The sequence below is a fragment of the Paracoccidioides lutzii genome, assembly GCF_000150705.2.
Source record: "Paracoccidioides lutzii Pb01 unplaced genomic scaffold supercont2.12, whole genome shotgun sequence".
Lineage (NCBI taxonomy): Eukaryota > Fungi > Ascomycota > Eurotiomycetes > Onygenales > Ajellomycetaceae > Paracoccidioides > Paracoccidioides lutzii.
In genome coordinates this window covers 761,747-775,901 of record NW_015440958.1, presented here as the reverse complement: position 1 = coordinate 775,901, position 14,155 = coordinate 761,747, and the positions used below count along the sequence as shown (strand labels likewise).

Sequence of the window (14,155 nt, the reverse complement as noted above, 5' to 3'; positions counted from 1 at the left end):
TGGAATTGTACCCGATACTAATGAGACTCCGGAGAGAATTCAGGTGACTGAACAGCCATTTTATTGTGACATCGGTTGAAGCCTGACTTGGGAGCAAATCGTAAACATAGCTTTGGGATAAGTTAGATTTGTTCGTGTCCAAAAGAAGAATTCAGCGTGCATGTATTAGCGATGCCTGGGGAAAGAAGAATGAGCAGAAATAAACTTCTGGTAAGTTTTTAAGGTTTGGAGTTTTGGCAGGGACTATAAAAGCTTGGCAACCTTATCTTGGAGACAACATTCAGACAACAGATAATGATGTCATCGCAAACATGAAGACCGCCGTCAAAGGTGAAATCTTCAAATAAATTGGAAAAAATGAAGTAAGAAAAGAACAACGAAACAAAATTCAAATTCCAATAAAAGAAATCAAGAGAAAAGAGGAAAATTGGAGATTGGAATATAAAATAAGGTTGATATAATCAGAAGGGAAGGGTATGTATGTAAGCTAAGCAGTGACTAACAAGGACCGGGAGCATCGAGCATTGATAAACGAGGATCTTCTTAAATCTATACACGTCTCTACTCCCTCACCGAAGAGGAAAAATTTAACCCACCCAATTATACACTGCTGCTGAATGGAGATAACAAAGGAAAATTAGCCTCCAAACAGAGCAAGACTGGCTTGACAGCGGCATAAAGCATACAGAATGTTCTCAATGGTCGAGAAGCTGTTTAAATTCTTTGAATACATCCTACGAACATAAGAAGCATTGATAAAGGCTGATGACAAGCAGAGTTATCTACATATTTGAGCGGAAATTACAAATAAAGAGATTTTATGAAGGGGGGCTATGTGGAGGCCAAATATTCTCAATTATTTCTCTGCAACTTACCTTGATGGCTCGTGGAAAGGGATAAAAAGAAGAAAAATAATTCTGCTTTCCTAGAAATATTTTTCATACTACGAAGGCTGGCTGTCTTGAAAATGAGATGACTGCAGACAAACTTCTCTATGCATGATGCCAACTCTGTGACAAGTGGCTTATCTAAAGCAGGAGTAATAGACATTGTCTCATTTAAGAATCGTTGATTGCAATTAAGGAGACCTTTGACAGGATGGTTAATTGACTTTTAACATTCATTTGCTAGGTAATAATTGCCATCAGCGGATATACTCTCAATATACAGATAGAAATTTTATGACTATACTCTTCAGAAGAAAGGTGCGTTGAAATAGTCTCAGAATAAAGATGATTTTAAAGGGATCAACTTAAAAATTGCCTAAAATGATAAAGATCACATAGGTTACACATTTCAGCATGAAATAAGATAGTAGGAATCATTTTAAAACTGTTTTGTCCTTCAACTGATGTTTGAAATATCGCCACTAAATCGCTCATGTTGCTCTCCTTAATGTATACGATGGGCACCCAGAGGGAGCATTATTGGCAGGGAGAATGAGATAGATGTATATTTGCAGTCCATGAAATAGCGAAAGTTAAGGGAGTTTCTGGAGTCTTAAGGAATGTAACCGTCTGGTTGTCCAGAACCGCTTCTCTGCGCCTGACTATCCTTTCTCCAGTCATCTCGAAATTGGATGTCCAGTCTCAAAAGGAAGATGTGTCAAACCATAATATTTGAGACATTATAAAAATTTTATATGGTAAACCTTAGAGATCAAGAATGTTGGAGGTTTAAATTTAGATACACATCTCAATACTTTCTCTTCACCTCATCGTAGCTGAAAATAAGTCATTATATGATCCACAAAAACAGGGTAATAATCTGAGAATCTGTGGATATACCGGGGACTAAAATTTAGTTAGTCACTCTCCTTAGCTCTGTAACTAAACTCTGAACATAAGTATCCTTGGAAAGCAGAGTTTTGTTGGGCAAGAGGGTATTCCTGTTAGAGGCACACCCACTTTGTTGATTGTAGAGCTGAGCTGGGGAACACGACGCAACATCCAGATAGTTTAGTTACCCGAGAACCTAGGCACTCATCTTGTCTAGTAAGCCCCATTACGCGGTGTTTGTGGGCTGAGTGGGCTCCGTGCCCACTCCCTCCTGTCCATTGCTGGGAAATCTATCCGAAATCGGGCTCCAATATCGGCTGCTCCGATTACATTTGAATAACCAGCAACGTCATATTCATCGTGCTTGAGGACAGAGACTCGGGCTCTACAACCCTGTTGGGCAGCTAGCTAACTATGAGATTGTCAGTGTGCCGACAATAGCTGAGCATATTCTACGTACTGCAATAGATTGCAGGTGCAAGGTGCCGTTTTGGTTTCGAAAGTTTGAAATATCCCGGGGAAACTTAACTAGTCCACTAAAAAAGTTTGTTGAGCCGAAACGATCGGTCAAAGCTTCGGGAATCAGGAACGAGAGCTCAGGGGCAGCCCATCAGTTGACAGTACTTATTATTGGCATCATATTGGAGTAACTCATCGTGATAGCTAACTAACTACAACAGCCCATGCCTAAATCAGTAAGACCCAAGCCGCGGAACTTTGAACGGGACGTTAACTAAATAAAGGACTCCGTCAAGCCGAACAACCGACGACGACGATCCACACCGCTTTGGCTTTGTAATATGATCAGGCGCTTCTCTCCACTCAATCTTTCTCGTTTGTCCCTCTCCCAATGTCCAATGTGGGGTAAAAGATTTAACTATATTGAGACTTCATCGCCAATAATCTCCGATCACATTTTCAACTTCCGTTTCTCATCACCTCCCTTTCAGGCCGAACTAACGCTCCCGTAAATCGTGATGGTCTTCACTCCGCCAAAATGGGTTGGCCCAGCTCCAGAGCCCCCAGATGCCATCCCAATTTCCGAGTTCATGCTCAAGGAACGTTATGGTCGTCATCCCCTGGAATACTCACGTCATCCGTTTGTTTGCGGCCTGAGTAAGAAATCTTACTCTGCGCTGGAAGTGGCAAAACGAGTCGATGTTCTGGCGCGATCTCTGTGCAAGGAACTTGACTGGCAGCCAAACAATGGGTCAGAATATCAGCGTGTAGCTTGCATCTACAGCGTGAACACGGTATGCAGGAATGATATTAATTTGTTCACTTTCCTGAGAATTCGCCTTTTGCAGAAGCGCATATATTTTGCCTTGGACGGTTGCCAATCTTACCAAATTAAAACCTCTCGGTGCACTGTTGCCAGTAACTGATGAAATATACAGATTGATTACATGACGCTCTGTTGGGCCATCCATCGCTGCTCCGGCATTGCCTCCCCCGCGAACGCCACCTACTCCGCTCCCGAACTCGCTCACCAACTTAAAGACAGCGGTTCAAAATCTCTCTTCACATGTGCCACCAACCTCCCTATCGCCCTCGAAGCTGCCGCCAATGTTGGCATCCCCAAAAGCCGTGTTTACCTCCTTGATCTTCCTTCTCAATTTCCCGGTGGTGGAAAAGCACCAGATGGATATATAACCGTGGAACAACTCATTAAAGACGGGTACTCGTTGCCGAAGTTAGAGAAGCTTAACTGGCAGCCGGGCCAGGGTGTCAAACAAACTGCATTCCTCTGCTACTCGTCAGGAACCTCCGGATTGCCAAAAGGGGTGATGATCTCCCATAGAAATGTGATTGCCAATACTTTACAGATCAAGGAGTATGAGGTTCCGTATCGAAAAACCTTGAAGAACTCCGGATCCCAATCAGGCTACACGGATGTCATTCTGGGTCTATTGCCCCAAAGCCATATATACGCATTAGTCGTTATTTGCCATTCGGGTCCCTACCGTGGTGACCAAGTTGTTATCCTCCCGAAATTTGATTTTACACAGTACCTCGGTGCTATTGAGAGGTGCAAAGTTTCAACACTTTACTTGGTATGGCCTCATTGTCTCTCCGATTCTTTTTGTTGCCCAAAAAGTCGGCACTTTGCCATCTAGAGTGCTAATTTTAGTCCATCGTCTAGGTTCCCCCAATTATCATAATTATGCTCCGAAATAAAGAAGCATGTGACAAACGCGATCTCAGCTCTGTTACCAGCATCTTTACTGGAGCAGCGCCTCTAGGTGTTGAAACCGCTACAGACCTTATGACTTGGAAGCCATCATGGAAAATTAGACAAGGCTATGGTAGGTCATGATCTGAGCAACCGGCCTGAAAAAACCCTCGTTTTGCCAATTATCAAACTGCCGACGTGAATACTGACATCAATTCAGGTCTAACCGAAACATCCACTGTCGTGTCTAATACAAGTCCACATGATATCTTCCTGGGCTCTTCTGGTTCGCTGATTCCAGGATTTGAAGCGCGTCTTCTTTCTCCCGATGGGGAGGAGATAACCGGCTACGACCAGCCGGGCGAGCTTGTTGTCCGCTCCCCATCCGTCGCTTTAGGCTACCTAAACAATGAAGAGGCAACCAAGGAAACATTCCGGGACGGCTGGATGCGCACGGGTGATGAAGCTGTTTTCCGTGTCTCGCCTGCCGGTAACGAGCACCTCTTTATTGTCGACCGGATAAAGGAACTTATCAAAGTCAAGGTACGTTATATTCTCTTCCCTTGCCATATTAACTCAAAAGTCATTTTCCTAAATGCTAGCACAGGGTCTACAAGTCGCTCCCGCGGAGCTGGAAGCGCACCTCCTCTCACACTCTGACGTTGCCGACTGCTCAGTCATTGCCGTCCCTGACGAAATTGCAGGAGAGCTACCGAAGGCTTTTGTTGTGAAATCTCCTTCTGCGGGTAGTGATGACGCGGCTACCATCCGGTCAATTGAGAAGCATGTGGAGGACCACAAGGCACGCCATAAGTGGTTGAAAGGGGGAGTGGAATTCATCGACGTTATACCGAAGAGCCCGAGCGGTAAGATTTTGAGACGGCTGCTGAGAGATAGGGAGAGAGAGGCGAGAAGGAAAGCCGGAGTGAAGTTGTAATACCTTTCTCTTTTCGTCTCTTTTAGGCCTCTTGGTTTTCATTTTTAGGTCAGTGACTGCTGCTTTGGGAAGAAATAAGTACCTGGTGCGTCATGATGTTTAGGAGAAGTAATGCAGTATCAGCATCATATTAAATAAATATATTCATGTGTTATCGAACTTCTCCTGTCTTTGTGTTTGTGCCTTTTTACCCCTGCTGTAAGCCCATTAGTTATGCTACGGGAATGCCCAAGTCGATAATTGATGACCGTATGAGATTGAGACAGAGATAATCCTGGGCACCTCGAGAATGTGCCTCAAAAGTCGAGGATCCCTGGTAGGCGCACCAGCCACATCATAAACTTACTTATTAACGGCACCCAGGGAACTTCAGGGGAGGGCTAAGACTGGGTTCGCTGTTGGTCACCCTCCAGACTACAAATAATTTGAGTACGACTTATCAGACGGGAAGCCCAATTGCCCACTCCAATGTTTGTGTGTGAAAAAAATAAAATAAAATAAAAACCAGAAATAGGAAATGAAATGGCAAGCCACCATCAGAAATAATAGGTTGACTGAGCCGCCAGTATTATCCCGCTATTCGACTGGATGGTAACCGGAGAGTGACCACGGTCCAATGCATCACTCTCCTCTCGAATTGAAAATGGCATAGAAACCCCAATATTATCCGCGAAAAAGGACAATGGCTTCGAAGCAGTCTCAGGTAGAATCTCCGTCTGTACACCAATAAGCCTGAGGAGGTGGTTGAAGAGGAATCCCCGTTGAACAACTTCGAAACCTTTGGCAAAGGAACAAACACTTTTCATTCTGGAAATGAGACAGGGAAACTGCCAGCAGATATCCAAAGACATGCGGAGTATATATTGAATTCTGTTGTTGCATGGATCAAATGAACGACGTTGGAACCAACTTTCGATCACATGATTTCCAGAGCCCTAATTAACTAATCTTAAAATTTGGAGTCTCAGAGCTTCAGGTCGGAACCAGCAGAACGGAAAAAATGCATAGATCGATCATACAACAGAACCGACGCTGTTCTCTCATCTTCTTTTGTAGTTAAGTACTATTGCAAATTCCGCTATTCACATGTACCGAAATATTTATAAATACTAACCATCCTCATAGTTGCTGAATCTATGCTGCATTGCTCGCAGAATTCTGCCGCATAGTTGAAATAAATGAGGATGAACAACTAAACCCCCGCAACATCTCACTTCAGCCCCTCAATTAGTTGCTTTACCCCTCCCTACCCCTCCTCCCAATTTCCAATCTCCTTCTGCCTGATCCTCCGTCGCCACATACACCATGTCCCACCCTCCTCCTTTACACCCCAACGAAGACCTTGACCATGAAAATGAGGATGAGGTATTCCTCGACGCAGGAGACGCCGCCGAAGAGATCTCCGCAGACGACGACCAACCCATGGACGACCTCGACGATGATGACTACGGCGGTGAAGAAATGGCTTTCCAAAACGACTCTAGCGCCCACTTTGATCACCACACAGACTCTATCTATTCCATCGCCCAACACCCCATTCACACTTTCATCATCATCACAGGCTCCGGCGACCATACCGCATACATATTCAATTCTGCCTCCCAGAGGCCGCTACTTCCAAAGAGTTACGAGTCTAATCCGCAGCCTAGGGGGGAGCGCGAGTCGTTATCTATCATTGCGAAATTGGGCGGACATACTGATTCTGTAAATGCGGTGGCGTTCACGGAACCGTTGGGGCAGTATGTGGTGACTGCGGGATTGGATGGGAGGCTGCGTGCATGGCAGGATATGACACCTGGTAAAATAGCACTATCGTGGAAATTTCTGGCGGAGGTACAGGAGGTGGAGGAGATAAATTGGGTCGCTACATGTCCCTCGACCAGGAGCAGGGCCGATGAAGAGAAAAAAAACCTTATTGCGCTAGGTGCCAGTAACGGGAGTGTATGGGTATACCGAATCGATGAGCTGGGTGAGACAGCACCAATCTCAATGGTTTCTTGCTTTTTCCACCATAAGAAGTCATGTACGGCTGGCAAGTGGACGCCTGATGGCAAGCTCCTGGCCACCGTTTCGGAAGACGGGAGCTTCTACGTCTACGATGTCTTTGGTGCCGCTGCAGCTGCCGGAGTTGCCTCGTCAACTGGTACACAGGTCGTTGTCGGACTGACGGCTCAAGACCAACGATTTGCCGTCGAGGGTGGGCTATTTTCCATCGCCATCGCGCCTACGGGTGCCTTTGCCGCAGTTGGTGGTGCAGGGGGACATATTAAAGTCGTTGGGCTTCCGCGTCTTCCGTCGTCAACCACCAAACGTGCTGCTTCTGTGCCCACCACTGGTGGCAGTGCGGGTACACTCCTCGCTTCTCTCCAAGCTCAGACGGACAGCGTGGAGACATTATCATTTTCTTCTCCGCCGTTGATGCTTCTTGCTGCTGGCTCCGTTGACGGGTCGATTGCTCTTTTCGACACAGCCAACCGCTTCGCTCTACGACGCCATGTTCGATCAGCACACGAGGATGCAGCTGTTGTACAGGTTGAGTTTGTGCGGGATGAAACACCATCTACTCAGCGAAGTGTGTTCGGTACCATAGGCGGCAATAATCGGTCATTCCTCTTAACGTCAGTGGGTATGGATGGGGTGGTGCGTCGATGGGATGCGCGTGGAAGTACTTTAGGTTCTTTATACGGACTAGTGAAGGAATGGCGAGGTCATTTGGGAATGACTGAGAATGAGGAGGGGGAGCAGTCTGAAGGAATCCTGGGATTTGTACAGGGAGGTGAGGGGTGTAAGAGGATTGTTACGGCGGGTGATGATGGCGTTGCATTAGTTTTTGAAGAATAGGGTTATGAGTTATATCGAAATAATTTGAAGCAGAACAAACCGGAAAACTGCTGTTTTAAAATCAGATCTTTGCATATGTAGAATAAACATGGCACAGCTACCGTCGGTAGTTTTACGATGACATTACATATTCTTTTGTTATCCATCATGCGTATTCCAGATTATATTTACTCCATGGAGAGCACTGGAGTTACGAAGCTAAAGAGGTCTCTGTTAGTATTTCAAATCTAGCGAAGCAGACATGCAATTTGCCCCATCTTCACCTTCCATAGTGTGTATACCGTGCAATATGTTTGGAGATCCCATGAAACAGATGGAATGCTAATCGGCTGCTTGATTGGTGAATAGGCCGTACCATTCGGTATTCCGGTCACAGAAACGGTTTTTTTTTTTTTTTTTTTTTTTTTTTGGGGGGGGGGGAAGGTAAAGTTCTTTTCGTTGTAGGAATAAATAGAAACAAATATATCGAACAGTGAAAAAAGAAAGTCGACATCGAAAATACCGTGGCGCCTCTCCCCAAATAAATCTATGTATGTATGTACATGCCAGAAAAGATTTTTATTTATCTCAGGTTTCTTGAACCCCAGAACAACCAATTCTCTGCCCTTCCCTTTTTTAAGTTGCCCTGTTGAAGACTACCACCATAAATCAGGGGGAGGTACGGAGTGGGGAGTGGATGGTCCTTGCTGGATGTCCGGGTAATGGCAATCCTTGCCCCCACATGTTTCATCTTCCTTTAAATGCCCCCGTTCGCACGACTCGCATCGATTCGAATGTTAAAGAAGGGGAAGAGGTAGCTCTAATGGTGTTCTTCCTCTTGGTGCTTTGGGGTCATAAATGCATATTCGTAACCGCAATAGATAGCAAAGGCAACAGAGGCTATCCCTAGTCCGGGAAATCCGTTCTTGAATCGGTTCCATCGCGAAAAGGGGCCTGTGTATCGCCATGCCTCACTGAGACAAAAGGGGAAAACGGGATGTTAGTTGCTGCTGATCATCCGCAATAGAGACGTGTCCGCGTTCCCGTATAGATCTAGTAGGAAATTCGACGAATTATTGAAGAATTGACAGTGGGAAAACAAATAGGAGCTTACTGTCGTGCCCAAGGATCCTTTTTGGCCCAGGAAGACCGGGGGTTCGCTGCCTCTTTGAAGGTCTTCATGTCGAAGCCGGTGGGGTTTGCAGGAGCCATGGTTGGGAATTGGTGAAGGGAGGGGACGAGTAGGATATCAAAGAAGAGGCAGACAGATAGTATCTGTTAACAAGTGGCAAAAACCAACTATGTTTTCTTTCTCAAGTGGTCCAATGCTCTCCTTCGTGGGAACTCATGAGCAGTGCGACTGAACGATGTTCGAAGGTTTAAGTTGATGACTGAAGAGAAACCGTGAGTGCTAACCCAACATGGTTAGCGTGAATATCATGTTGCTGAACAGCTACGTAACTTTGCCTTTTAAGTATAATTATCGATAACTCAGGGCCCCGCACAACTCCTCTACTACTGCTTCACTGCCTGGATAGATATATCTCTTAAGCTACGCTGTCTACAGCTTCGCTTCTCTCAAACCCCTCCCGCTTTCTCGTATCGCTGAGACAGCTGCTGCCAAAAGCCTTCCTGCCTCCGGCCTTAAAGACTTGCCAAAAGTCGGCCCAGGCAGCACCTTCATGCTTGTTCTACCTCGACTCCCCCCTCACCGCTTGACACTTCTAAATCACTTAACGCACTATGCCGCCGCCCGTCGGTAGATACGCGCCATCAGGACTCGCTGGCCAGTTTCCCCATCTTCCGCAGACCCATCTCCAACAACAGCAGCAGCAGCAGCAACAGCAACAGCAACAGCAACAGCAACATTCGCAGCAACACCACGCCACGCATGCTCAGACGCCAAATGCTGGCCTGCCTCCTCCTTCTTTAGGAGGCCATCCTGGCTTTGGTCCTGCGAACGCGAACTCAAACATTAATCCTTTCGCCTTACCTGGAGCTAATGGGATGGGTGTAGCGGGATTTCCTGGCCCTTCTACGGCTAGTATCCCCGATGGAGGTGGAACAGGGCTCGCGAGCCATGCGGCGCAGATGGGGTTTGTCAGAGGAGCTCAGATGCACCAACAACAGCAGCAGCAACAACAACAGCAGCAGCAGCAGCAGGCGCAACAGGCGCACCTCGGTCACGATAATCGTCTCTCAGTGGATGGAAAGGGTGCAGCCGTCAATTCAAGGATACGAGACGTTTGGAAACACAATTTGGCACAAGAGATGCAGGTCCTGAGGTCCTTGGTGGATAGATATCCCTATATCAGCATGGTGAGTGTTTCTTGTCCAGGCAGCTGTTTGACATAATCTTCACCGTTTTTCGCCGGAATTCAGTCGACCTAACTTGACAATTCTTTCATAAGGATACCGAATTCCCCGGTATCGTCGCGCGGCCGATGGGTAGCTTCACAACAAAAGCAGATTACCATTACCAAACGTTGCGTTGTAATGTCGACCTTTTGAAGATGATACAGTTGGGGATAACATTATTTTCGGAAGATGGTGAAGTCCCCCCCGCAAACCCGATTGATGGCAATGTCCAGTATGGGTCGAACGTCGTTCCAGCGCCATGCACGTGGCAATTCAACTTCCGTTTCTCTTTAGAAGGTGACATGTATGCGCAAGAGTCCACCAGCATGCTAGCCAAAGCGGGAATCGACTTTGCCATGCACGAGAAGAACGGCATTGATCCACACGATTTTGGCGCGCTTCTAATGACATCCGGATTGGTTCTTGTGGATGATGTACACTGGATTTCTTTCCATTCGGGTTATGACTTTGGGTATTTAATGAAGATTATGCTCTGCAAACCCTTACCCGACGGTGAACAAGAATTCCACAAACTCCTCAATATCTTCTTCCCATCCCTCTACGATATTAAGTACCTTATGAAGCACGCCGGTCGCAACCAATCCGTCAACGGTTCCCCTCTCACCCAAGCAGCAGCTCAAATCATTGCAAATCTTGGCCAAAAATCTGGCCTTCAAGACATCGCCGATGAACTAGGCGTAAAACGGGTTGGCATTGCACACCAAGCTGGATCAGACTCGCTAGTTACCGGCGAAATTTTCTGGAAAATGCGCCAGTTGGTGTTTAATGGTTCGATTGATCAGGGTAAATACTCAGGCCAGATCTGGGGACTGAATGGGCAGATAGCCGCTGTGCCTTTCCATGGCGCTAGTCAGTCCCACCAAACGCCAAACCTCAACGGAGCTACAATTTACTCCAATGCAGGCACACCAAGTACACCAAATACGGGCCACGCAGGGCTGACGAATGCTCAAACGCCTGCAGCTCAGACGCAGCAGATTAACGTTGGTACATTAACTCCTGGCGGGGGCGGAGGAGTGTTTGGTACTTTCCAGTTTGGCAAATCTTGACCAAGATGATAAAAGAGTGTTTCTTCCGTATCTTCCGTATATTCTAGGCAAGTTGCAAAAAGGGAAGGGTAACTTTTTTGACGTATGGGACAAAGTTCGGGAACAAGTTGTTCGTTTATTCCCCCATTCACATGGGTATGTGGTTACCACATCTTCTATATTGCGCGGCTATCGATACGTTGTCTACCTTTTTTTTCACTCTTGCTGTTCTATGCTTCTCAGATTTATTTTGATGTGTATATAGTGTGTTTGGCGTTCTAGCCGTCTTCTTTAGCTTTATATTTGGGGTTTACAATTTAGTGGATTTCACACTTTTCTTTATTGTTGTCATACCATTTGCCGTCTCGGATTGACTATCTCCGTGCCTGGTATACGATTCTTACTTTTTGGAGCAGATTTGACCTCCGGACACGATGCCGCACTAAACCTCATTTATAGGAGAAATTTTGGAAAGCATTTTCAAGCCTTGACATGCATGGCATGATACCTCTTACGAGATGGAGGTTGGATCCCTTTCTCCGGATCTGCCCGCCCCTCAGATGTTCCACAACAACCCTCCCCAACCATCCTAACCGAATTTCGGGCATCCAAGACAGCGTATCCCGGAGGAGTGACCCACTGGGATTGACGTCTTACATATGTGGACCTGGATTGAGATTCCCGAACCAACCAATCTAAGCTAAACGGAAAAAGGACAAATTATCCCGACCTCGAGAGGCTGCGGATTGCCAACTTCTGTTCAATCTTCTTTCGCATTTGCTTGCTTATCAGTGATCACGATAGCACAGCCACAATATTGGCGATTCTCTAAGCTATTGCCATTGTGCATTACTTGAGACGTGGCTTTTCTTAATCCTTAAGTTACGGTTTGTTTGTTTTTATATCTTGTTGATATTGCTAACTAATACTTGGTCAGTTAGTTAACTTCGCTAGGGATGTAGTTATATCACAGCAGGGAGTTGTCCAAGCTCCAGCTTCTTTTTAGTTGCCGTGAGGGGTCCATTTCAATTTTTAACCAGTAGGAAAAATCTTGCGACTGGTGGTCAACAGGCAATTACCAGCTTGCCCTCATTTACTCGACTGCACATAAACTCGTTTATTTTTCCCCTCACCGTCATTTCCAGCCCATAACTTATCTCTCTCAAGTATCACCTATTTACCGCCATTCCCTTTTTCTCTCCTCAACATAAGACTTCCTATATTTCTGTTCCAATCGTTCTTGAGCGTCTCAAGCAATTGGCCTACCAGGTCGATTCTACTTCCCCATCTCCGCACCCTTTTGAAAAGAAACCTTAAAAAGAAGAGTAAGATAAAACTTTCAGGAGAGTTTCCAGATGAAAAATAAACAGGTGCCGGCCATCCAAACATTATACATTCAAGCATCCATATCCGCCCAATCCCCCTTCTCTTCAACCTCTTCCCGCTGCCCTGCAAACCCCACACTCGGCCCTGCTGTATCAAAAACCACATACTGACTCTTGAACAACACATCCCCAAAACTCACGTCATAAATTACCGTCTAGATACTACCAAAACATATAAACGTGTCCCTCGCCGCCAGAGAAAGGTAGCAAGGTCGTGTGTTTTGGTGGAATAGTAGCAATATAATCATTTTCAACTATGAGAGAAAACAAAGGGATAGTTGCGTTGCACGGGAATATCCAACCATTCAGAACATCTGGGTTACCTGAGACTTTGTGGAACCGGGGATTTTGGAGTAGCAATTGTTAATGATTGGTTCCGGGAGGAGAGCCATGGTTGTGCCGGTCTCTGTAGGCGTAGGATACGTTATGTTAGTGTGCCTGGCTGTGATTGCAAAACAAATACAAAACTACATCCAGGGGGAAAGGGGAGGCTAATCATATTTACCAAGGGCGCCCGTATAGCGGTGCTGTTGCTGGTGGAGTTTCCAACCGCATATCCCGTTACGGTTATGGATCGAGGTGTAGATAATGTCCCCGTCGTATTCGCCATCGACAATGAAGCCGAAGTCAAATATTCCAGGTTTTATTTTCTTCAGAGCCACTGCAAATATGGGTTCTGGATGAGTAACTATCTTTCACATCATCAAATTAATTTTGCTCTGCTGCCTCTAAACAAGGGAGCTTCATAAAAATCTTTTATATTTAATATAGACCACATATCTCAAAATGGCCTCAGGGAAAATTCAACGACCGCAGAAAAGTCGGCATTTCCTCTTCTTCAGCAGAGTTGCATTCAAGTGCCAAATCCCTGTTCATGAAGGTAGCCTGATCTCATGAGCCGAGCCCAACTCCCGTAAAATTCCCAACATATTTTTCATTCTGCGTTGAATTCTTGTCAACCAGTCAGGTAGAGCACTTTGTCTATTCGTGGAGGGCGGAATATCAGTAGACTGCCACAGAGACGTGTATTCCTTCTCAGACACCACCAGACTCTTCCCTTTAAGCAGATTCTGGAGGTTCATGTCGGTTTTCAGGGACAGCGATAGCTACAATTGACGTTCATCTGGGCTGCTGAAAACCCTCATGCCCTCGTCTAACAAAGAGCAGGCAGGGAGAAAAGCTCAACATAGGAGCCGTAAGCCTTTCGAGTACAACCTAACCAAAATTTCTCTGTCAAATGCCATACTATTCACATGGAATGAAACGCCTTTGGAAGTTATTTAGACAATTTTTTCCCCCCCTCTTGTCGCTCGCCCATGCAGACTTTGATGTTATTCTAACCACGGCCTCAATATCGATTGAATTTCCAGTGTCGACTATTGGAAGATTGATGCCTTTATGAAGATAGGAAAGCAATGGGCTCTCTTATCGGGGCGACAGAGAAGCCGCAGTTGAAATTCCGAACTGCAGCTCCCCCTGCTGCTCACAAATGGACACGGCACTCCTAATAGAAGCTCTCATCGGCATGTGAATAATCGGTGTCATTGCTCTTGATCAATTCCTCATCCAAATCCCAAAACATTAAGGCGAATGAGGAATTTGGGGTGCAAGGGGCTACGTGCATCGGAGGGAAAGGTCGATGCCGCCTCCTGTTT

The 14,155-nt window shown here is 46.0% G+C and overlaps 5 protein-coding genes across 5 annotated transcripts; 3 read left to right on the top strand and 2 right to left on the bottom strand.

The window, feature by feature from the left end:
* Window positions 1–2,755: 2,755 nt before the first annotated feature.
* On the top strand, window positions 2,756–4,888 carry PAAG_04888 (4-coumarate-CoA ligase; the record flags this gene model as incomplete). The annotated part of the gene is made up of 5 exons (XM_002793313.2): window positions 2,756–3,031; window positions 3,176–3,832; window positions 3,922–4,084; window positions 4,172–4,494; window positions 4,559–4,888. 5 exons carry the CDS (start codon window positions 2,756–2,758, stop codon window positions 4,886–4,888), a joined length of 1,749 nt encoding a protein of 582 aa, XP_002793359.1.
* Window positions 4,889–6,193: 1,305 nt separating this feature from the next.
* PAAG_04886 (ribosome assembly protein SQT1) lies at window positions 6,194–7,729 on the top strand (the record flags this gene model as incomplete). Its single annotated transcript, XM_002793311.2, has 1 exon — window positions 6,194–7,729. One exon carries the CDS (start codon window positions 6,194–6,196, stop codon window positions 7,727–7,729), a length of 1,536 nt encoding a protein of 511 aa, XP_002793357.1.
* A 799-nt stretch (window positions 7,730–8,528) lies between these two features.
* Window positions 8,529–8,920, bottom strand: PAAG_04885 (hypothetical protein; the record flags this gene model as incomplete). Its single annotated transcript, XM_002793310.2, has 2 exons — window positions 8,529–8,682; window positions 8,823–8,920. 2 exons carry the CDS (start codon window positions 8,918–8,920, stop codon window positions 8,529–8,531), a joined length of 252 nt encoding a protein of 83 aa, XP_002793356.1.
* A 531-nt stretch (window positions 8,921–9,451) lies between these two features.
* PAAG_04884 (CCR4-NOT transcription complex subunit 8) lies at window positions 9,452–11,136 on the top strand (the record flags this gene model as incomplete). Its single annotated transcript, XM_002793309.1, has 2 exons — window positions 9,452–10,027; window positions 10,120–11,136. 2 exons carry the CDS (start codon window positions 9,452–9,454, stop codon window positions 11,134–11,136), a joined length of 1,593 nt encoding a protein of 530 aa, XP_002793355.1.
* Window positions 11,137–12,819: 1,683 nt separating this feature from the next.
* On the bottom strand, window positions 12,820–13,110 carry PAAG_04883 (hypothetical protein; the record flags this gene model as incomplete). The annotated part of the gene is made up of 2 exons (XM_002793308.2): window positions 12,820–12,906; window positions 13,006–13,110. The coding sequence occupies 2 exons, from the start codon at window positions 13,108–13,110 to the stop codon at window positions 12,820–12,822; spliced, it is 192 nt and encodes a 63-aa protein (XP_002793354.2).
* Between the last annotated feature and the right edge of the window lie 1,045 nt (window positions 13,111–14,155).